The sequence below is a fragment of the Schistocerca cancellata genome, chromosome 9 (assembly GCF_023864275.1).
Source record: "Schistocerca cancellata isolate TAMUIC-IGC-003103 chromosome 9, iqSchCanc2.1, whole genome shotgun sequence".
NCBI classification, from domain to species: Eukaryota; Metazoa; Arthropoda; class Insecta; order Orthoptera; family Acrididae; genus Schistocerca; species Schistocerca cancellata.
In genome coordinates, this window is record NC_064634.1 from 396712806 (window position 1) to 396736878 (window position 24073).

The 24073-nt window shown below is 41.1% G+C and overlaps 1 protein-coding gene across 1 annotated transcript in view; it reads right to left on the minus strand.

Annotated features, from left to right (window-relative positions):
* LOC126101078 (ribosome biogenesis protein BMS1 homolog) overlaps positions 1–24073 on the minus strand; it is a 100826-nt gene that overhangs the window by 34449 nt on the left and 42304 nt on the right. The window contains exons 7-9 of the mRNA XM_049911757.1: positions 22590–22783; positions 18367–18497; positions 85–612 (exon numbers count right to left, since the gene is read on the minus strand). Of these exons, the coding sequence (XP_049767714.1) occupies positions 85–612; positions 18367–18497; positions 22590–22783 (853 nt within the window). The remainder of the gene's footprint in view (positions 1–84; positions 613–18366; positions 18498–22589; positions 22784–24073) is intronic.

Genomic DNA, 24073 nt, shown 5'->3' on the forward strand with positions numbered 1-24073 from the left:
ATGATACAAACATATAAAGTAAATTAAAGGATTGTACATAAATATATTACAAAACCAAATAAATCCATAGCGTATATTGCATACCTCACATCATTATTTTTTGTCCTTTCAAGCCCTGTCTTGCAACCTTCCTTTGTGTCATCAATCACTGCATTATTTTCAATATCACTCTCTTCAGTGTCACTATCTGAAGTGGAGTCACCCATGGTTGCCAATAACTTCTTCTTCACTCTAGCCACCGAGTTTGAGCTCAAGTCCAAATTTTTGCAACCAGCCTCTACAACAGTTTTAGCACCCTTGTGTCTGTCCTCTATCCTCAGTTTCTTCTTGGGTATACTCTTATCAGTTACCTTTCTACGTTTTTTCTTTTGATTAATTACTTGTTCATCATCATCATCATCATCATCAGATGACATTCTGTTATGACTATCTACATCACTGTCACCATCAATAGCATGCTCCTCCTCCTCCTCCTCCTCCTCTTCTTCTTCATCTTCATCTTCTTCCTCCTCCTCTTCCTCTTTTTCTTCTTCTTCATTGACATTAACACCATTGGTGACACACTTGCCTGAAGTGTCATCTTTGCCGTTATTCTTATTTCCTTTTGATTTTCTGAAGATAATAATTACAAGGAAAAATAAGTAAAATTAATGAAAATTTTTAATGGAAGGTATATTTCTTAAGATGTGATTTAAAACAGACATAAACTGAACAAATTAATATTATACACACAAGAAATATCTTACAACACAACACATAACAGAAAACTAAGAAAAATGAGCATGGTTGGCAGACAGATTGTTATCTCCTCTATCTTTGTCTAGTGTCTGTACTGTTACCATCTGCTTAACAGCTGCAGTTCTTCCCTTTTATTTTTGCAGTTTCCTACAAGCTCTCCTTTATAAAGAAAGAACTGTTCCAAAAATCAGAAAAAAGAAAGAAAATTTGAGTTCAATGCCCATAGACAACATCGTCTTTAGAGATGGAGCACAACTTCAGGTTACAAGAGGATGGGATACGGGATCAGATGTGTCCTTTAGCTTCCTGGCATATGCCTGGAACAATTTAAGGAAATTACTGAAAACCAAAATCTGGATGGCTGGTTAGGAATTTTAACTGTCGTCCTCCCGAAAGCAAGTCCCATGTGCTAACCACTGTGCCACCTCACTCAGTCCAAAAATTGGAGATTCAAAGTCTGCTTTTATCTGTGTCAGTACTAGAACAACATTAGGCACCCAAAATAAACACATCAAAAAAAGTTTTGCATCACCCTGGTTCCCAGAACTTGGGAAGATAGACATTGAGTGTGGATATTGCATCACAGACACAGTCCCTTTGACTATTCAGAGCTGTCACTAAACCTGTCCAAAGACGTAAACAACAATGCATGAGCAGCACCTATTAGACTGAGGAGGGTCTGACAGCCAATCAGTTCCAGTCATTCCACCAGAAAGGAGGTACATGTCTCAAGTTGTCTGTAGTTCAACCAGTCCTATACAGTCAATACTGCAGTTTGATCATGTCCACATTGTTACTTTGTGCCAGCAAGGGCTCTCAACAAGGGAAGTGTCCAGGTGTCTTGGAGAAAACCAAAGAGATGTTGTTCGGATATGGATGAGATACAGAGGACAGGAACTGTCGATGACATACCTCGCTCAGGCCACTCAAGGGGCCACTACTGCCGTGGATGACCGCTACCTACGGATTATGGCTCGGAGGAACCCTGATAGCAATGCCATCATGTTGAATAATGCTTTTTGTGCAGCACAGGACACCATGTTACGACTCAAACTGTGTGCACATAGGCTGCATGATGTGCAGCTTCACTCCCAACGTCCATGGCAAGGTCCATCTTAGCAACCATGACACCATGCAGAACAGTACATATGGACCCCAACAACATGCCAAATGGACCATTCGGGATTGGCATCACACTCTCTTCAGCTATGAGTGTTGCATATGCCTTCAACCGGACAACTGTCAGAGATATAGTTGGAGGCAATCTGGTCAGGCTGAATGCCTTAGACACACAGTCCAGCGAGTGCAGCAAGGTGGAGGTTCCCTTCTGTTTTGGGGTGGCATTATGTGGGGCTGACATACGCCACTGGTGGTCATGGAAGGCGCTGTAACAGCTGTACGATACGTAATGCAATCCTCTGACCGATAGTGTAACCATATAAGCAGCATGCTGGTGAGGCATTCGTCTTCATGGACGACAATTCACGCCCTCATTGTGCACATCTTGTGAATGACTTCCTTCAGGATAACAACGTTGCTCGACTAGAGTGGCCAGCATGTTCTCCAGACATGAACCCTATTGAACATGACTGGGATAGATTGAAAAGGGCTGTTTATGGACAACATGACCCTCCAATCACTCTGAGGGATCTACATCGAATTGCCATTGAAGAGTCGGGCAATCTGGACCAACAGTGCCTTGATGAACTTGTGGATAGTATGCCATGATGAATACAAGCATGCATCACAAATACAGGCATGCAAGAGGACGTGCTGCAGGGTATTAGAGGTACCGGTGTACAGCAATCTGGACCACCACCTCTGAAGGTCTCGCTGTATGGGGTACAACATGCAATGTGTGGTTTTCATGAACAATAAAAAGGGGCGGAAATGATGTTTATGTTGGTCCCTATTCCAATTTTCTGTACAGGTTCCAGAACTCTTGGAACCGAGATGATGCAGAACGTTTTTTTTACGTGTGTAGTATTAATATCTGATGTAAATGAAAGGTGAATAAGGGAAAATGTTTTTCAGTCACTTCTGGCTGGAATTAAATATCATTTTAACTTCCCATGTGCTCTTGTGTCCCCTGACAGTGAATTGCAAAGCCACCTTCAGTTAAGTGGTTGCGTATCAAATATAAATTACTTTCAAACATTTTGTTCTTGCAAGAAGAATACACCTACATGCAATTGCTCACTGTGCTATAAGATAATTATGATAGTCTCATTTTTATGGAACTGTCTTCTATAGTACATGTGAAGTGGTTTGATTGCTAAATGAAAAAACAGCGAATTCTGCAAAAAATCTTGTTTATTAGGAAAAAGCTGACATTTGGCACAAAAATTACAATTGAGGCTGCTGTATTGTGTAGCTGTGTTAGAAATTCATTAATTAATTAAATGTAAATTAGTTGACATTAATGACACTTCACAGAAATCAACTTCTGACCAAGCACACACAGAAGTAAATTTCCCAGTTTAATTTTAAAGCTATGGCAAGAGAAGCATATGCAAATAACATAAAGTAGTGTTGAACACAACCAACAACTGCACCTATGTGTAACAGAACATACTGAATGATATTTTCACTCTGCAGCGGAGTGTGCACTAATATGAAACTTCCTGGCAGATCAAACTGTGTGCCGGACTGAGACTCGAACTCAGGACCTTTGCCTTTCGCAGGCAAGTGCTCTACCAACCGAGCTACCCAAGCACGACTCACGCCCCATCCTCACAGCTTTACTTCTGCCAGTACGTCTCCTACCCTCCATACTTAACAGAAGCTCTCCTGCGAAGCTTGCAGAACTAGCACTTCTGAAAGAAAGGATATTGCGGAGTTGGTAGAGCACTTGCCCGCGAAAGGCAAAGGTCCCGAGTTCGAGTCTCGGTCCAGCACACAGTTTTAATCTGCCAGGAAGTTTCATATCAGCGCACACTCTGCTGCAGAGTGAAAATATCATTCTGGAAACATCCCCCTGGCTGTGGCTAAGCCATGTCTCCACAATATCCTTTCTTGAGGAGTGCTAGTTCTGCAAGTTTCGCAGGAGAGCTTCTGTTAAGTTTGGAAGGCAGGAGACGAGGTACTGGTAGAAGTAATAGCTGTGAGGACGGGGTGTGGGTAGCTCAGTTGGTAGAGCACTTGCCCGCATAAGTGTGCTCCCTGCCGCCGTTGGATAAGCAGCTGCAGCAGCAAGTCGTATACTCCTAGCTCACTCATTTGTTACATAGTTTAATTCTTAATTTCTTTGCGTGTTTTTGGTACTTGCATTGTTTAATTCATAAATTTCGGGCGTATTATAGTATTTGAGAGTTGTAGCATCGCGTTTTAGTACCTGAATAGTGTAAATTCGCGTAGTCGTCTGTCAACTGTTTTTGTTTTGAACGGCCAGTGTCGGTTGGTCACAGTCAGTGTGCTCCCTGCCGCCGTTGGATAAGCAGCTGCAGCAGCAAGTCGTATACTCCTAGCTCACTCATTTGTTACATAGTTTAATTCTTAATTTCTTTGAGTGTTTTTGGTACTTGCATTGTTTAATTCATAAATTTCGGGCGTATTATAGTATTTGAGAGTTGTAGCATCACGTTTTAGTACTCGAATAGTGTTAAATCGCGTAGTCTCCTTCCGCCGCCGAGCAGTGTGTCAGCAGTGCACAAGTGGCAGCATTACTGCATTTACTAGGCAATCTTGTATTTTAATAACCGCTTCAATTTTGTGTCGTTTTGTTTGCGCTCTCTGTAGATTAGTTCAGACGTTCTTTGCACAGTTTTTAGCATGGATAGGGACTGCAACTGCTGTGTTCGGATGCAGGCTGAGTTGGCATCCCTTCGCTCCCAGCTTCAGGCAGTGTTGGCTTCGGTCACACAGCTTGAGGCTGTTGCCAATGGGCATCACTGTGGGGGTCCGGATGGGGGTTTGTCGGGGACGGCCAGCTCGTCCCACGCATCCCCCGATCGGACTACGACTGTGGTTGCCCGGGATACTGCCCGCATTGAGGCTGATCCCTCACCTGTGGTAGAGTGGGAGGTCGTCTCAAGGTGTGGCAGGGGGCGAAAGACATTCCGGAGGGCTGAACGGAAGGCCTCTCCGGTTTGTCTGACGAACCGGTTTCAGGCTCTGTCTCAGGCTGATACTGATCTTCAGCCTGACATGGCTGCTTGTCCTGTTCCAGAGGTTGCCCCTCAGTCTGCAAGATCCGGGCAGTCGCAGAGGGTGGGCTTACTGGTAGTTGGGAGCTCCAACGTCAGGCGTGTAATGGGGCCCCTTAGGGATATGGCAGCAAGGGAGGGGAAGAAAACCAATGTGCACTCCGTGTGCATACCGGGGGGAGTCATTCCAGATGTGGAAAGGGTCCTTCCGGATGCCATGAAGGGTACAGGGTGCACCCATCTGCAGGTGGTCGCTCATGTCGGCACCAATGATGTGTGTCGCTATGGATCGGAGGAAATCCTCTCTGGCTTCCGGCGGCTATCTGATTTGGTGAAGACTGCCAGTCTCGCTAGCGGGATGAAAGCGGAGCTCACCATCTGCAGCATCGTCGACAGGACTGACTGCGGACCTTTGGTACAGAGCCGAGTGGAGGGTCTGAATCAGAGGTTGAGACGGTTCTGCGACCATGTGGGCTGCAGATTCCTCGACTTGCGCCATAGGGTGGTGGGGTTTCGGGTTCCGCTGGATAGGTCAGGAGTCCACTACACGCAACAAGCGGCTACACGGGTAGCAGGGGTTGTGTGGCGTGGGCTGGGCGGTTTTTTAGGTTAGATGGCCTCGGGCAAGTGCAGAAAGGGCAACAGCCTCAACGGGTGCGGGGCAAAGTCAGGACATGCGGGGACCAAGCAGCAATCGGTATTGTAATTGTAAACTGTCGAAGCTGCGTTGGTAAAGTACCGGAACTTCAAGCGCTGATAGAAAGCACCGAAGCTGAAATCGTTATAGGTACAGAAAGCTGGCTGAAGCCAGAGATAAATTCTGCCGAAATTTTTACAAAGGCACAGACGGTGTTTAGAAAGGATAGATTGCATGCAACCGGTGGCGGAGTGTTCGTCGCTGTTAGTAGTAGTTTATCCTGTAGTGAAGTAGAAGTGGATAGTTCCTGTGAATTATTATGGGTGGAGGTTACACTCAACAACCGAGCAAGGTTAATAATTGGCTCCTTTTACCGACCCCCCGACTCAGCAGCATTAGTGGCAGAACAACTGAGAGAAAATTTGGAATACATTTCACATAAATTTTCTCAGCATGTTATGGTCTTAGGTGGAGATTTCAATTTACCAGATATAGACTGGGACACTCAGATGTTTAGGACGGGTGGTAGGGACAGAGCATCGAGTGACATTATACTGAGTGCACTATCCGAAAATTACCTCGAGCAATTAAACAGAGAACCGACTCGTGGAGATAACATCTTGGACCTACTGATAACAAACAGACCCGAACTTTTCGACTCTGTAAGTGCAGAACAGGGAATCAGTGATCATAAGGCCGTTGCAGCATCCCTGAATATGGAAGTTAATAGGAATATAAAAAAAGGGAGGAAGGTTTATCTGTTTAGCAAGAGTAATAGAAGGCAGATTTCAGACTACCTAACAGATCAAAACGAAAATTTCTGTTCCGACACTGACAATGTTGAGTGTTTATGGAAAAAGTTCAAGGCAATCGTTAAATGCGTTTTAGACAGGTACGTGCCGAGCAAAACTGTGAGGGACGGGAAAAACCCACCGTGGTACAACAACAAAGTTAGGAAACTACTGCGAAAGCAAAGAGAGCTTCACTCCAAGTTTAAACGCAGCCAAAACCTCTCAGACAAACAGAAGCTAAACGATGTCAAAGTTAGCGTAAGGAGGGCTATGCGTGAAGCGTTCAGTGAATTCGAAAGTAAAATACTAGGTACCGACTTGACAGAAAATCCTAGGAAGTTCTGGTCTTACGTTAAATCAGTAAGTGGCTCGAAACATCATGTCCAGACACTCTGGGATGATGATGGCATTGAAACAGAGGATGACAAGCGTAAAGCTGAAATACTAAACACCTTTTTCCAAAGCTGTTTCACAGAGGAAGACCGCACTGCAGTTCCTTCTCTAAATCCTCGCACCAACGAAAAAATGGCTGACATTGAAATAAGTGTCCAAGGAATAGAAAAGCAACTGGAATCACTCAACAGAGGAAAGTCCACTGGACCTGACGGGATACCAATTCGATTCTACACAGAGTACGCGAAAGAACTTGCCCCCCTTCTAACAGCCGTGTACCGCAAGTCTCTAGAGGAACAGAAGGTTCCAAATGATTGGAAAAGAGCACAGGTAGTCCCAGTCTTCAAGAAGGGTCGTCGAGCAGATGCGCAAAACTATAGACCTATCTCTCTGACGTCGATCTGTTGTAGAATTTTAGAACATGTCTTTTGCTCGAGTATCATGTCGTTTTTGGAAACTCAGAATCTACTATGTAGGAATCAACATGGATTCCGGAAACAGCGATCGTGTGAAACCCAACTCGCATTATTTGTTCATGAAACCCAGAAAATATTAGATACAGGCTCCCAGGTAGATGCCATTTTCCTTGACTTCCGGAAGGCGTTCGATACAGTTCCGCACTGTCGTCTGATAAACAAAGTAAGAGCCTACGGAATATCAGACCAGCTGTGTGGCTGGATTGAAGAGTTTTTAGCAAACAGAACACAGCATGTTGTTCTCAATGGAGAGACATCTACAGACGTTAAAGTAACCTCTGGCGTGCCACAGGGGAGTGTTATGGGACCATTGCTTTTCACAATATATATAAATGACCTAGTAGATAGTGTCGGAAGTTCCATGCGGCTTTTCGCGGATGATGCTGTAGTATACAGAGAAGTTGCAGCATTAGAAAATTGTAGCGAAATGCAGGAAGATCTGCAGCGGATAGGCACTTGGTGCAGGGAGTGGCAACTGACCCTTAACATAGACAAATGTAATGTATTGCGAATACATAGAAAGAAGGATCCTTTATTGTATGATTATATGATAGCGGAACAAACACTGGTAGCAGTTACTTCTGTAAAATATCTGGGAGTATGCGTGCGGAACGATTTGAAGTGGAATGATCATATAAAATTAATTGTTGGTAAGGCGGGTACCAGGTTGAGATTCATTGGGAGAGTCCTTAGAAAATGTAGTCCATCAACAAAGGAGGTGGCTTACAAAACACTCGTTCGACCTATACTTGAGTATTGCTCATCAGTGTGGGATCCGTACCAGATCGGGTTGACGGAGGAGATAGAGAAGATCCAAAGAAGAGCGGCGCGTTTCGTCACAGGGTTATTTGGTAACCGTGATAGCGTTACGGAGATGTTTAACAAACTCAAGTGGCAGACTCTGCAAGAGAGGCGCTCTGCATCGCGGTGTAGCTTGCTCGCCAGGTTTCGAGAGGGTGCGTTTCTGGATGAGGTATCGAATATATTGCTTCCCCCTACTTATACCTCCCGAGGAGATCACGAATGTAAAATTAGAGAGATTAGAGCGCGCACAGAGGCTTTCAGACAGTCGTTCTTCCCGCGAACCATACGCGACTGGAACAGGAAAGGGAGATAATGACAGTGGCACGTAAAGTGCCCTCCGCCACACACCGTTGGGTGGCTTGCGGAGTATAAATGTAGATGTAGATGTAGATAAGGCACAGGTTCCGAGTTCGAGTCTCGGTCCGGCATACAGTTTTAATCTGCCAGGAAGTTTCAGAACATACTGTTCAGGAAGAGTCCAAAATCCAAAACAATCATAGAGAACTAGAAACCTGTGAAGAGATCTTCATATTGCTGCTACCAGTACACTAGGTGCTGCTGTTAAAATATAGCATACTAAAATTTGTCCAATGCACACAATGTGCACTGGTGCATTCTTTTGCTAAAGTTGCAACACATGGTACCTCTAATATTATTTTGTCCAGTGTCAGTGACTACATGACTAGGAGGAGGAATAGAACTTGCCACGCTGTAGCTTCACTGATCACAGAACATTACCCAGCAACATTGGCAGTTCTTTCTTTTTCTGACAAATGAAGCTTTAGCTCCACTTTAACAAAACAATATACAGGAGGACAACATTTTATACCACAGTCTATCTCACAAACACTTTCCTAATGACACCTTCCTAGTATCAAAGTTTGCTAACACACGCTCGTGCAGTGATGCTTGACTCAAAAGTATTCAGTTCAAAAGCTGGTGATGGAAGAAATTTTCACCATCAGTATTTAGCTGGCAAGGGGAGGAGGAATGATACCACCACACTCTTGATAATTAGAGTCACCCAAACTTACACCACAAAGGAAAAAGGCCATTGTGGTTAGAGGAAGAAAGTACTTTCTGATCATGCAGCTGGCTTACCACACGGGAATTCCCAATGGACAATATAATGCAGCTTTGTTCTTTACTTCCCTTAACCATTTTGTAATTAAGCTTATAACATTAGTTTTACATGTGCCCTGGCAGTCAGCAGAAAGACATCTCTTATCCCTGACTACAAAGATACAGAATGTTATGTACTGTATGGTTCGCATCTCCTTCTGTGCTGGGTACATGGGTTTTGAATCCCAACAAATGCCTTTCATGCTGTCTCCTCTAGCAGGACTGACTGGAAATAACTAGTTTTTTGGATTCTAGAACCCTTGTCAGACAATAATAGATTGGTCTTATACAGCAAGTGAAGACACCAGTATGACAACTTCTGAGAAATGTACAGTCCATCAGTCACTTTTACATAAAGACATGTAGCAGAATTTCCTTTTTTTAAGTCATAAAGCTATTCTGGTTTGGGTGTTTGTAGATGCAATCTCTTGGGTCTTCAACAGTACAGAAGCCAAAGCCAATATGGAGATGGAAGTGTTGTTCTCCTTGGTGATAATGGAATGAAAATGCTGACTTCTTCCCTCTATAAATTCTCACTGGTGAAGTAGCACTGAATCCTCACTTTCAGTGACATGATTTAAGAGGAATGTGTTTATGCTCATAGAGGTGTTGTATGTTGTTTGCAGAAATTTGGTGACCTGGTAAACATGCTTATAATGTAGTTAATTCGATGTTGGACACTTTACAGTGTTAAAACAACCTGCTAATTGGTTGAACAGCATGCACCTGCTCTGCTGAGAACACATCTCTGTGGCTTGGTTACGGAAACTGTTGTGTCTGATTGGATTCAGATAGAGAAGTGGGTCCTGGAATGCAAATATCAATCACTTGCCACTGAGCAGAGTTTGTGAGGAAGGGGAACTCCGTGGAAGGTGAATACGCCCATTCTCTTACTCGGAACACATGACTCCTTTCATAATACTGTGCTCATCAATACGTCAAACCATGGGGCAGACAGACATCAACATTTCAGCACACAGTTTGCACTAAAAATCTTCTACACAAGTGGGAGTGGCTGTGACATAAGAACAGGGAAAATTTATCTGTTACCAGCTTAATGAGGATGGCAAATAAATATTGCACAGTGTTACGTTGAACACAATATGAACTTCTACTACAACTGCTTGAATATTTGTCATGAACAGGACAGGAGTGCAGGGGTACTCATTGTTTGATTTGCATTCTGCCAGTCCCACTGAGATCATCGTTACTGTGAATGCTGTGTCATTACAGCACAGGTGAGCGAGAATATTCCTGACTCGTGTAGGTAGAAGCAGGAGGATTTCCTTGGCACATGGAATTTCACTTCCTCCCACACAATGCTAGCTAAGTTACATCTTAAAGGAAACAGATAACTGGAGTCACTGTTGGCAGTAGCTACACCGCTCACTGAACACTGCACGACATTTAAAGAGAAAGAACTGCTGTGATACATCAGCACTGTCTCTGCGGTCACTCCATATGTAATTGTACAAATGTCGACCATCTTTTACCCCTTTCCTGTGTACCCTATCACACTGATAAGAGTTCAGAACATGAACAATGGGAGGTCGAGGTCAGCTGAACAGCAGAAAACTGAAGTATAAAGTGTGATTTATAGCCACTGCCAAACTAGTCAACTTTCTTGTCTTCGTTCCATGTGGATTGTGCTGTAATCTTAGCACTTACGGTTTCTTTCAATTATAGAATTCAGGACTGAGTGACAATATTTCCCTCGCAGTGTTCATGAATGACAGAAAGCAGTTATGTCAAGAGTTGCACAAACAAGCAAGGATAGTGTGTCATGTGTGAGAACTTTAAAAGACAATCTTGTGCCAAACCCCAGTTGGCCCACGGCACTTGTCGAACCATTGTCAAATGGAGGGAGCAGATGGTAGAAGCCTATGGGTTTTGTTTAAAGACTGTAACCAGATAATCAAATATATGCACAAAAAATTAAAAAAATATTAAAAAAAGAAAGAATGTATTGGCTGACCTACAGAATTTTGCAAACAGTATTTTGTGAAAGTACTCAGCAATTATACAATTCAGGACTGAGAGCAAACAGACTATGTTAAGGTTAGTGAATGATATATGTTTCAGATATTAGAAAATCGGCAATGGTAAGAAACTACTTATAGAATGTAATGATTCCGTATTTTACGGACTATAAGACTCACTTTTATCTTCAAAAAATTGCCTCCAAAATTCAGGTGCTTCTTATACTCTAAATTAATATAAAAATATCCAGTGCTTCATTTCAAATTCCCGCCAGTCTTAAAAATGGCAGTATATCCAATGCTGCACAAAACCTATCTCTATCTGGCAACACTGGATTCAACTGGCACCAGCTGTGCATCAAAGTAACAAAAATGAGTTTCAGGGAATCACAAGCTTACTAACACAATCTCCCTACCGCCCCGCCATTGAGTAAATGTGCACATAGAGGACTGAATGTAAAATGGCTAAAACTAGAAGATGATGTACTGAAATGGATTCCAGAACACCATCAAAATGGCACTGGCATTAATACAAAAATGATTCAAAGACACACTCGTAATCTAGCCTTACAGTAGATCTTAACAGATGTTAAGGGTGGAGTTGGCTGGTGCTACAGGTTCATAAAGCATCATGTATTTAGAATGCAATACAAACCCAAAATAGCTCAAAAACGCCACAAGAGTATGACAAGAAAATATTATCTTTCAATCACTTTATTATTCAATATCGAAAGAAAACCAGTGTGGAACTAAGCCAAATAGGAAATATGAACGACATCTGATGTGCCAAGTAACAGAACTGTTGCCATGAAAGGTGCTGAAACTGTAAGTATAAAAACAAGTGGACATGAAAAAAATGCACTACACTGTTGTCCTTTCATGTTTCGTTGACAGTGCTCAACTTACCGTATTTACTCGAATCTAAGCCGCACTTTTTTCCAGTTTTTGTAATCCAAAAAACCGCCTGCGGCTTACAATCGAGTGCAAAGTAAGCGGAAGTTCTGAAAAATGTTGGTAGGTGCCGCCACAACTAACTTCTGCCGTCGAATATATGTAGCGCTACGCAAGCATGCTTTGCAGGCACAAAGATAAATACTGGCGCCAAAACCTCTGTGTCAGTAAATAAATTAAAAAAAAAAAGGTTGGAAGACGAGCTTTTTTTCTCCGCCACGAGTTTTGACCACTGCATTTTCATACATTATCCAACGAAGTAAATACAAATTCCGTTTTGTTCATCTTCGAATGCAGCAGCATTTCAATGTACTACGAAAATCTAACTGGCAAGACTGTTTGGGATGTTTGTCAATATGGCCAACTCTACTTTCTGATTTCTGAATTTTTTTCCTACCTGTGAGAAGAGATGGTTGCTAATAGGAACTATTATGAATTGTGAATCACATGCAATATTCTCTTTACCATAAGAATAATACGGATATAAACATTTTGCCATGTATTCTTTCGTGTTTGCTGCCATCTCATTTAAATCCTGTCTGCCTAATAAACTACGATACTAGAGTGAGACAACAGCAAAGGCGGAAGAATATACATATCATGTCATGTTTATATTCGTATTATTCTTATGTCTAATAGTGATACAGTCAGAAATAAAGCACGGCAATTGACTAGATTTTTAAATCTAAGATGACTCTAAGTTCTGTGCAGAATTTAATGTACCAAAGAGGCGTCTGCAAAGATTTTCAAATGGAGAAAAATTTCCGCTAAACTCTCGTTCAGAACATCTTCTATTATATGCAGTCCATTATTTGGTTCTTTTTGATCATTATCAAAGAAAGCAGTATTGTAAGCAACAGCAAATAGCAGTCTCTTGCCATTGTTTCGCCAATAAGACGATTCCTTTAAAAAAAAGCGGTGGTAGCGTGCACAAGAGCAAGCCATGCCGCGAGCGGCGACAGGTCGTAAACACTCATTATCAGAATGCGACAAACAATGCATGACACAGCACAGTAATGCATTTTCAGCTTAGAGTGACGTAAACACCTATAACAAAGAGAACGGCACTTATCAGATCAAAGAAAAATAAGCAATCAATTCAAACCAGACGAAGCATGCGAAAAAGGAAGGGTACCCGTATAAATACAGACGGAGCGCCTGACGCATAGCAATGGCTACCTGGTAAAGCTAACTGCTAAGCTTACGACTCGAACCAAACAACTGTAGCTGTATCGTCATTCATTCGACCTAAATTGTGTTTCAATTTACAATGGACCAACTTTGTTTCGATTTGGAGGTGCGGCCTAAAACTTTTCTCTCCCCTTGAATTTCGAGTCTCAAATTTCAGGTGCGGCTTAGAATCGGGAAAATTTTTTTCCTTGATTTCGAGTTTCATTTCTCAGGTGCGGCTTAGATTCGAGTGCGGCTTAGATTCGATTAAATACGGTAGTCCAATGACCATTTTCAAGCACAAAACAATATCAAAACTTTCTGAAATACCACCAGGTGGTGATGTTCACAAACAAGGGTTGGACGGACGAGGCTGATATGAAGTTATGGATTAACAAGAGTGTGGGAGAGAAGAAAAGGAGCTTTATTGAAGAAGATTTCTCTTCTTGTGCTAGATCAGTTCAGTAATGATTTGAAAAATTCTGTGAAAGAGAAACTAAGACAGGGAAATGCAAAACTTGCTATTATTCCAGGTTGACTAAATCAGGATTACAACCTCTTGACATCTCAATAAATAAACCATTTAAATAAAATAGAAAGAAACATTCCACATGGGAAAAATATATTAAAAACAAAGATTCCATGACTTACCAAACGGGAAAGCGCTGGTAGATAGGCACAATAAAAAAAAAAAAAAAAAAACACACACACACAAACACAAAATTTTGAGCTTTCGCAACCCCCGGTTGCTTCGTCAGGAAAGAGGGAAGGAGAGGGAAAGATGAAAGGATGTGGGTTTTAAGGGATAGGGTAAGGAGTCATTCCAATCCCGGGAGCGGAAAGACTTACCTTAGGGGGAAAAAAGGACAGGTATACACTCGCGCACACACACACACATATCCATCCACACATTGTGTGTGCGAGTGTATACCTGTCCTTTTTTCCCCCTAAGGTAAGTCTTTCCGCTCCCGGGATTGGAATGACTCCTTACCCTCTCCCTTAAAACCCACATCCTTTCATCTTTCCCTCTCCTTCCCTCTTTCCTGACGAAGCAACCGGGGGTTGCGAAAGCTCGAAAAATTGTGTGTGTGTTTGTGTGTTTTTTTATTGTGCCTATCTACCAGCTCTTTCCCGTTTGGTAAGTCATGGAATCTTTGTTTTTGATATAATAAACCATTTAAAGTGTATATTGTTATGACTCGCCGATCATTCAAAGTGCCGTCGCGCAATTACGCGCGTCCTCTACGTGTGGCGCTGTCTGTCTGCCAGCCGTGCAGCAGCTGCGCCACCTAAGCGGCCAGCCGAGCAGTGACCGCTAGACTGGGACTCGGTGCTTATTCGAATGCTAACAAATACACGTATCAACTTACTCTGTGACTTATATGTGATGTTGTGTCGTTCCGAAATATATGTGTTAAACTTGAAGTTCTAACATATATGACAGAAGAATTTAACAAATGGATGATGGATGAAACCCAACATGAACAGAGGGAGCTTTAAAATGACCTACAAACAAGTGTGTCAATGGATAAAACAGTCATGCTCTAGAGTGAGAGAAAACATTGTTAAATCTTTCAAGAATTGTGGCACAAGTAACATTCTTGATGGCAGGGAAGACCATCCTACATATGAAGAAGACAATGAGGAAGAAGAAGAAGAAGAAGGAAGTTCAGATGATGATTTTCAGGGATTTTAAAGGTCAGTTTGGTTTTATAAACTAAGAATTTTTTTTTAGTCTGGCTTTGCAGCCTAATCATAATTACTTGAAAATTAAGGTGAATCTTATAGTTCGTAGTGTCTTTTAGTCCATAAAATACTGTACCGATCTGAGGACTGCATTTTTTAGTACAATGTAAGCGGTCAAACAAGCTAGCATACTTCAAATTTATTACATAAATGCAACTCGTATAAAAAAGGCCATGCCAGGATATATGCTGGAAAATGGGCAATGGGTACGGTGGACTACAAGTTCCAATTGACGTAGGTGGTCGACTTATAGTGGTCCGCATCAGATTGGTAAAAATTGGGTTTATTCCCCAGAGCTAGGCTGATTTTCAAGATGTCGAGAGTTAAGAATTCTGAGAATTATCTTCCTGAAATGATGTACAGTGACTCTAAAAGATGGTGTAGAGAACAATTGATGCCGTATCTTGCTGAGTATTCAGTGACTGTCATGGACAATGTGAGCATACCCTCTGTGGAACTGATCAAAGCCCCAACTATGGATACCAAAATGGCAGTCATTAATGCATGGCTGTCCCCTATTAGAGTTGCTGGATCCTGTCAATGACCATATGTCTGTGTACTGAATTTACAAGAGGGATACAATTGTAAAGCAGCATGGACATGTTAGTCAACCTCCATAGCATTGTCACTATAACCCAAAAATAGTTGGTATGGACTTAGGAGCAGTCTTATATTGTGGAGGAGGACAATACATCCAGAAGTGAAGATGGTGAGAGAGTTACACCTGAAGCATCCAGCAACTGCATCATCAAAATGCATAAGACCATGGAAAAACTGCAGAACAGAGATTACTATAAATTGGCGGGGACACAATTATGGAACCTTTTGCTACAAAACTTCATGGTGTAAGTCATCTGTGTCAGGCAGTGAAAACAACAGCATCTATTTCTTACATCTACTTATGGAGTTACCTTGGTGATCATGTCTGCAGCTGGATTATAAATTATTACTAGCCAATTATTCCTCTATGGACATATAATTTAACAGTTTTCTTCATAAGACACTTAATTCTATGTAAATACATAATACAAATACATTGAATGTAAGACAGTATACATCACAAGCAGGTGGAACAACAAAACAAAATTAGCCTTCAGTAGCTCATTACCGTATTTACTCGAATCTAAGCCGCACTTTTTTTCCGGTTTTTGTCATCCAAAAAGCCGCCTCCGGCTTAGAATCGAGTGCAAAGCAAGTGGAAGTTCTGAAAAATGTTGGTAGGTGCCACCACAACTAGCTTCTGCCGTCGAATATATGTAACGCTACACAGGCATGCTTTGTAGGCACAAAGATAAATACTGGCACCAAAACCTCTGCGTCAGTAAATAAATTAAAAAAAAAGGTGGAAGACGAACTTTTTTTCTCCGCCCCGAGTTTCGACCACTGCATTTTCATACATTATCCAACGAAGTAAATACAAATTCTGTATTGTTCATCTTCGAATGTAGCAGAATTTCAATGTACTACGAAAATCCGACATGCAAGACTGTTTGGGATGTTTGTCAATATGGCCAACTCTACTTTCTGAGTTTTTTCCTACCTGTGAGAAGAGATGGTTGCTAATAGGAACCTGATGAAATGTGAATCACATGCAGTATTCTCTTCACCATAAGAATAATACGAATATCAACATTTTGTCATGTATTCTTTCATGTTTGCTGCTATCTCATTTAAATCCTGCCTGCGTAATAAACTACGAAACTAGAGTGAGACAACAGCAAACGCGGAAGAATATACGTATCGTGTCATGTTTATATTCATATTATTCTTATGCCTAATAGTGATACAGTCAGAAATGAAGCACGGCAACTGACTAGATTTTTAATTCTAAGATGACTCTAATTTCTGTGCAGAATTTGATGTACTAAAGAAGCGGCCGCAAAGATTTTCAAACGGAGAAACATTTTTGCCTAACTCTCATTCAGAACATGTTCTATCATACGCAGTCTATTATTTGGTTCTTGTTGATCATTATCAAAGAAAGCAGCAGTGTAAGTAACAACAAATAGCAAAAAAATGGTTCAAATGGCTCTGAGCATTATGGGACTTAACATCTGTGGTCATCAGTCCCCTAGAACTTAGAACTACTTAAACCTACCTAACCTAAGGACATCACACACATCCATGCCCGAGGCAGGATTCGAACCTGCGACCGTAGCAGTCGCGCGGTTCCGGACTGAGCGCCTAGAACCGCTAGACCACCGCAGCCGGCAACAAATAGCAGTCTCTTGCCATTGTTTCGCTAATGAGACGATTACTCTCTCTCTTTTTTTTTTTTTTTTTTTTTTTTGAGTTGTAAGCAGCGGTAGCGTGCACAAAAGCAAGCCATGCCGCGAGTGGCGACAGGCCGTAAACACGCACTATCAGAATGTGACAAACAATGCGTGACACAGTACAGTAATGCATTTTTTGCTTAGAGTGACGCAAACACCTATAACAAAGAAAACAGCACTTATCAGATCAAAGCAAAATAAGCAATCGATTCAAACCAGACGAAGCACGTGAAAAAGGAAGGGTACCCGTATAAATACGGACGGAGCGCCTGACGCGTAGCAATGGCTACCTGGTAAAGCTTACCTGCTAAGCTTACGACTCGAACTAAACTACTGTAGCTGTATCGTCATTCATTCAACCTAAATTGTGTCTCATATTACAATGGACCAACTTTGTTTCGATTTGAAGGTGCGGCCTAAAACTTTACTCTCCCCTTGAATTTCGAGTCTCAAATTTCCGGTGCGGCTTAGATTCGGGAATTTTTTTTTCCTTTATTTCGAGTCTCATTTTTCAGGTGCGGCTTAGATTCGAGTGCGGCTTAGATTCGAGTAAATACGGTAAATGATTTGCATCTGACATCTTTAAGGTCAAACATTTTTACAGCTTGATAATGCTTTAAAGTTATTCTACCTACATGGATAAATAATGCACGCAATGCAAAAAGTTGTTTGATTAATAAAATGGGTTGTTGTTGTTCAAAGACAAAACACTAAACTTGGAAAGTATTTAAAAGAAATGAGTTACACCATCGATATGATTACAAACAACGCTGTATGTGTGTGCTACTGAGAATGCTTCAGTGGAACAATATATATGCCAATATAAATCAGCTGTCAGAATGCGTAAACCGACAGAAGCTAACAGCTAATGTCACATCGTAATCTCTCTCTCTCTCTCTCTCCCCCCCCCCCCCCCCCTCCCCTCTGCACAGAATGTAATCCTCACCTGCCTCGCTCTGGATTTTAGCAAAGTTTTCATTTGATACTACTGATACTATTTGTTTTCCATTTCACACTACATTGACACAGAAAGAGATTAAAACCAATTTGGCATTTAAAAAAAATGAACTGTTATGTTCATTAAAACTTAAATTAATTTTTAAAACAAAAATTTATCATAAGAACCAAACAGAAAACTTACTCTGGGACATCAGATGACTTAAGAGGTGCAGCATCTGAAAAGAGCTGAACTTCACTACGAGCTATCTTGCTATCCAGAGTCTCCTGTGTGTCCAATAAGCTGCTCACTAGGTTCTTGGTACCATCTTCCACCTATCAGATAGTTAACATATAATGTTTAATGAAAAATGAACAACATGTAAATCCTTAAAAAGGTATATCAGCTGATACAATGGTGAACAAATTAATGAGCACTTTGAGACATGTGCTTTAGCTGCTGGGACAGAAAACTGATCCCACTTATAGACGTACTTTAATGTAATGACTCATTTTCTTCAACAGGTTAAAATAAAGAGAGGAGGAGCAATATATTGCCAAGGACAGACAAGATAGGTCAGAGGGAAAGCTAATTGACAGCTCGGAGGAAGAAGTAGTGCCTTACTGTACAGAGGGAATTGACTCTGGCAAATAGTGGAGCAGTGGATGTGTAGGAGATAACGGAATGTGTGTGTGTGTGTGTGTGTGTGTGTGTGTGTGTGTGTGTGTGTACGTACTAGTCAGTTATTAGGAAGGACATCATCTAAGCACTTAGCAACAGTTTCAGTCATGTTAATGTCTCTCTCAACCACTCAAAGTCTCAACTACACAGTGAGTCATTATCCTTACTCCTGTCATTATTTTAAATAATAAATAAAAAAGGATAAAAATGGTTATGTGGCATATAGCACGGTGGAAGTAAGGTATTTGGCTTAAAGATGCTTTGACAATTTGCATTTGAATATTTATGCTTATTTATTCACGCAACTTCTTAATTAGGCTGGGTGGACACAATCTCTGACCATTTCCTTACAAAAATTCTCATCTGGTAACCTAGAATCAAACAGCACCCAAATCAGCAGCTAGCTCTTTTAACTATGTGTTTAGGCCAGTACTCTTTCACTACAACTCCTTTATTTACTCTGAGTTAGTTCTCACCTTTGACTCATTTTTAATAGTACAGAACCACACTGCAACAATGAATGTGTGGGAAGTGATCATATCTGCAATACACTGACGGAAAAAAATTCCAACTCTAAAAAAATAATCAATGTAGAGTAATGAAGTTTCAGGAATACATTTGTCTAGGTTACATATTTAAGTGATTAACATTGCGAGCTCACAAGTTAATGTAAGCACAAGAAAATGTGTGAAATGCTGGTACATTAATAACTGATGTAACGACCAGAATTTTGAATGAAAGCATGTAAATATGCGTGCATTATGGTGTACAGGTGACGGATGTCAGTTGTGGGATGGAGTTCCATGCATGTTGCACTTGTCGGTCAATAGAGGCGTGGTTAATGTTGGTTGTGGATGACACTGAAGCTGCTGTCTGATGATGTCTCATATGTGTTTGATTGGAAACATATCTGGTGTTCGAGCAGGTGAAGATAACATATCAACACACGGTAGAGCATGCTGGGTTACAACAGTGGTATGCGTGTGAGCATTATCCTGCTGAAAAATATACACTGGAATACATAATGAAGGCTTTCACAGCCAGATGTTGCTGATGAGTCTTCTGGCCAAAGAAACTTTTCAGTTCTTGACATCTTTGGAGGTGCTTCTGGCAATGGTGAGTCTTGGTAATTGAGCATTTAGAGAGTGCTCTCCAGCTATCATACAAAATCTCAATGTATGCTGTACACGAAAGGTTGCATGTGGTGTTCTTCCAAATTTCACCACTAATTACACATAAAAATTGATAACTTACTAAAAATTGCCCATTCTTTATATATTGCATTAAAAAAAGCAGACTCCCAAACATCAAACACTTTACATAAAAATGACATTGTGCAAAGAGAAAACACACTTGAAAATAGGAATCATATTCTGAAACGCACAGTGTGAATATGAATAAAAGAAAATCATAACTGTAGCAGAAAAGATATTTATACACAAGCCCATTGTCCTTGATGTAACTGATTTGTAACAGTTCACTAAATCTCTGTGATTCCAACTGCTGCTCGAATTGCTGCTATTTGAGAGAGAGTGTGATACACCACAGCTGTATGCAGAACACAACAACCTTCCCTATCAGTAGGGCCATGAGGCTGTCCGGAACCCAGCCTTCTTGCAACTGTACCTTCCTGTAAGCACGGTCACCAGTAATCGTGTACAGTGGCTGCATTACTGTGAAGTCTTTCGGTATTATCACAAAAGGAACATCTGGTTTCTCGTAGTCCAATGACACATTCTCATTCAAACTCGGTGAGCTGTCGATAATGGCACTATCGTCATCTTAAAGGACTTCCTGACTAATATCTACACAATACATTCAGTCTCGAAGGTAACTAATGCTCGTGACCGTTACAGAGAATATTTAAAGTACACCTGATTTGTATTCTGCTAGTGGCACCCCTCTGATGGGACTGGTAAGAAATTTCAATAGATATCATGTTTCAGATGTAGAAACAGGCCTACCAACTTTTGTTTATCTCATACAAGTTGCTTTTGGTGTTCAGACTTTCTTTTTCCATAAGTGTATTTTTTTCAAGTTGCTTAGCACTTTGTGGAAGCAGGAACATCCATCTAGTGGCTCTCCACAGTACTAAAAGAGCAAACAACTGACTTCAAGCCACCACCGCTTGGAAATAATGCACTGTGAAGCAACAAACAGGAAAGCTGTGCTTGAAGATGCTTCTTGAGCACTGAGTGTTAGGGAAATTACTATGCGCCAAAAATTTCTGTAGACAGCGACCAGAATGAGTTAGTCCACTGTGGTTGTGGCAAATGACTGATAATCACATTACTTCCATCTTGACTACTGCCAAAATATATTTTTTACTTGTGTTAAATTTCATCTTTATCTTCCAGATTTGTTGGATGTGCATGGAGCTATTCTTTTTTCTTCTTCTGTTTCATATGGAGGAATAATTTCAACTATCTTCCAGTCTACAAAACATTGTACATTATTTTATGTGATTAACCTTTTTCTGTTTTCATTCCCGAAAACTGTTGCTTATTGAGATTTCATAAACAGTGTTTAACTACCTATTTCCTTCAGTAGTTGATTAGATACAAGATTTTTTTTTAGAGTAACTGAACTTGATTTACTGGAAAATAAAATGGCGCTTTCTGGTAGAACACATCAAAGTGGTGAGGAAAGGAAGAAACTTGCTACAGTGAAAACCCATTTATATTGAGGAGTGACTATGGAAAGAGATATGTCATTTAATTCTTGCTCTATGATGTATGTAGCTAGTTTTATCTACATCATACTTCAGGAGACTGGAAGGATATCTGCACTATAAACTCCAGATGACAGTAAGCGACTTATGGGAAGCAAAATGCCTGTTTATGAGTACTGTGCGCTTGCTTCCTGAATGTGACGTGGGTAGTGCTGCAAAACTACTTACTTCCTTACTGAGAATGACACAGTGTCATTTGCTCATTTATATCCTTCAATCTGTGCCTGCATTTTATGTCAACCTAACTTTGAGGTAAATAACTGTCTAGCATAGAAAAAAACAAGTCTGAATCTTATACAGGTTGTAATAACACGCCAATATCAAGTGTATCTCAAAATAACACAATCAGTAAACAAAAATGAGCCAGAATGAAATAGGTTTAAAGTTTAATATATTGAAATTCGAATGTCATGCAATGCTTCACTAAATATGTCCACTGTGTGCTAAGTATGAAACAGTTGTAAATTGGACATTGGTAATTTGAGTAATGGCAAAACAATCGGGTTATGTTCTTGCTATTATACTTCATTAGAATATGGGACCAACAGGTATCACATTGTGAAAATTATTGAGAAAATAATGGTATGAGGATAGAAAAACATCCACCATAAAGGAGAAGCAGCAAGCAATTAACAGGCACAACCACACCTTGCTGAACACTGTAGCTTGGCATTCAGATTTTTGACAGTGCGCTTATTGTCCAGGACTGCTCCTTCCCCAACTTAAGTGCACATGCACACCCTATCACAACATATGGGTGCAACCACAGATGCCCCCTACCCCCCATGATTTGATTTTCAATCCTCATGTCACTGTTTATTTTAAATAGGGAATTCAATGATTAAACTAGTTCGTGCAAATGTGGCAAATTATATTTTCAAATTTTTGTCCATCTCTTCCCCCTGTATACCTCCATCTTCAACTGACCTGTGTGCAACCTGCCCGCTATTCCTTTTCTATCATGTATAATTTATCTCTAAATTGTATATCTGTGTTACACACATTTACAGTTTACCTTTTCCATATACGAATGGCTGCCACCCAGTTCAACGTATACAGCATCTTTGTCATACACAATGCCACCAATCCCACAAAATGGAGCATATATAATCCTCTCCTTCTCCACAAGACTACGTTTCTTCAATTTATCAGGCAAAGGGCATGGATCAGGCAAGAATGATACGTCCTTGATCTTGAGATCACCACAACCTGGTATACAACAAGAAAAATTTACAAAAATATATGGCAGTGCAAAAAAAGACACAGAGTTATATTTGTACTACAATTAAGTTCATTAATTACATTGTGTTAAAGTATACTTACCATTAGGACCTTCCTCCCCCTAATTCTGAACATATTTTACACCACTCTCTCTTTCCGTCCCTGCCTCTCTCCCTTCTGTTTCCCACCTGTCTTCTATCCCTCTACACATCCCACATGCCTCATGCACCTCCCATTCCTCCCCTCTCTGCGAACATTTTCTCCTCCCGCTCACTCTGCGCATCCCCCCCTCTCCAGCACCTCCACTGATCTCTACCTGTCCACGGCCATGTTCATTGATACTTGTAGCCCCTGCAATACAGTTGAATAAAGCAGGCCAACACCATCCAACGTGACACACCTATCATGCAGAGCAGCCTACATATCAGGCCCAGAACACTGTTTCTTGCCAGACATGTAGGCTGCCTTGCACGACAGGAGATTTAGACACCCAGCGTATCATACATATATAAGTCCCTAACAACTTCGCAGGCAAGACACAATACGAGCTGTTAATCCTGATCATAACTTGATGAAGATAAGCATGAACATTGAAACCTCCCCCACCCCCCTCCCCTGACTGGCCAGTGACCTCAGACATAAACCTTACTGGACAATTGTAGCCCCTTTCCTTTCAATAAAAAGAAAAAGACACTGCAATACTGAATTGCTCTTCCATCATCACTGACACATCTAAGCTTCTTCCCTGAATTATATATAGTGAAAGCATTCTTTGGGAACAATTCACACATCAAGCTTCACAGGTACTAAAAGGAAAATAAACAAGAAATTGTGCTACACCATTTCGGAGGTAATCAGGAGGGCTATGACGACCCAAATAGTATGCCACCATCTCCACACAATCAAATTTACCTCTACGTGTCCATTATGAACTACGGAACAAACTCAACAGGATATCGGTGCACTAAGAAAGTGGAAAAGGGAACACTTAAAATGGTAGCTGACTCAATGGAATGATGTCATGTTCTCTTCACAGACAAGTGCAGAATTTCTTTGACGAATAATGATAGGAGCAGAAGAGTGTAGAGGCAGCTAAGTAATAATGCGTGTTTGAGGCACACAGTCGCAAGGGTCCTGCAAGTTTGTGGATCAGTCAAGTTTTAGGTCTGTATGAAGTACAGATGTCGGACGTGCCTTACCAATATTGAGAGTAATTTAAGGGCTGTGCAGAACAAGACAAGATACTCTGTCCTATTGTCCAACTCTAAAGCCCAAACT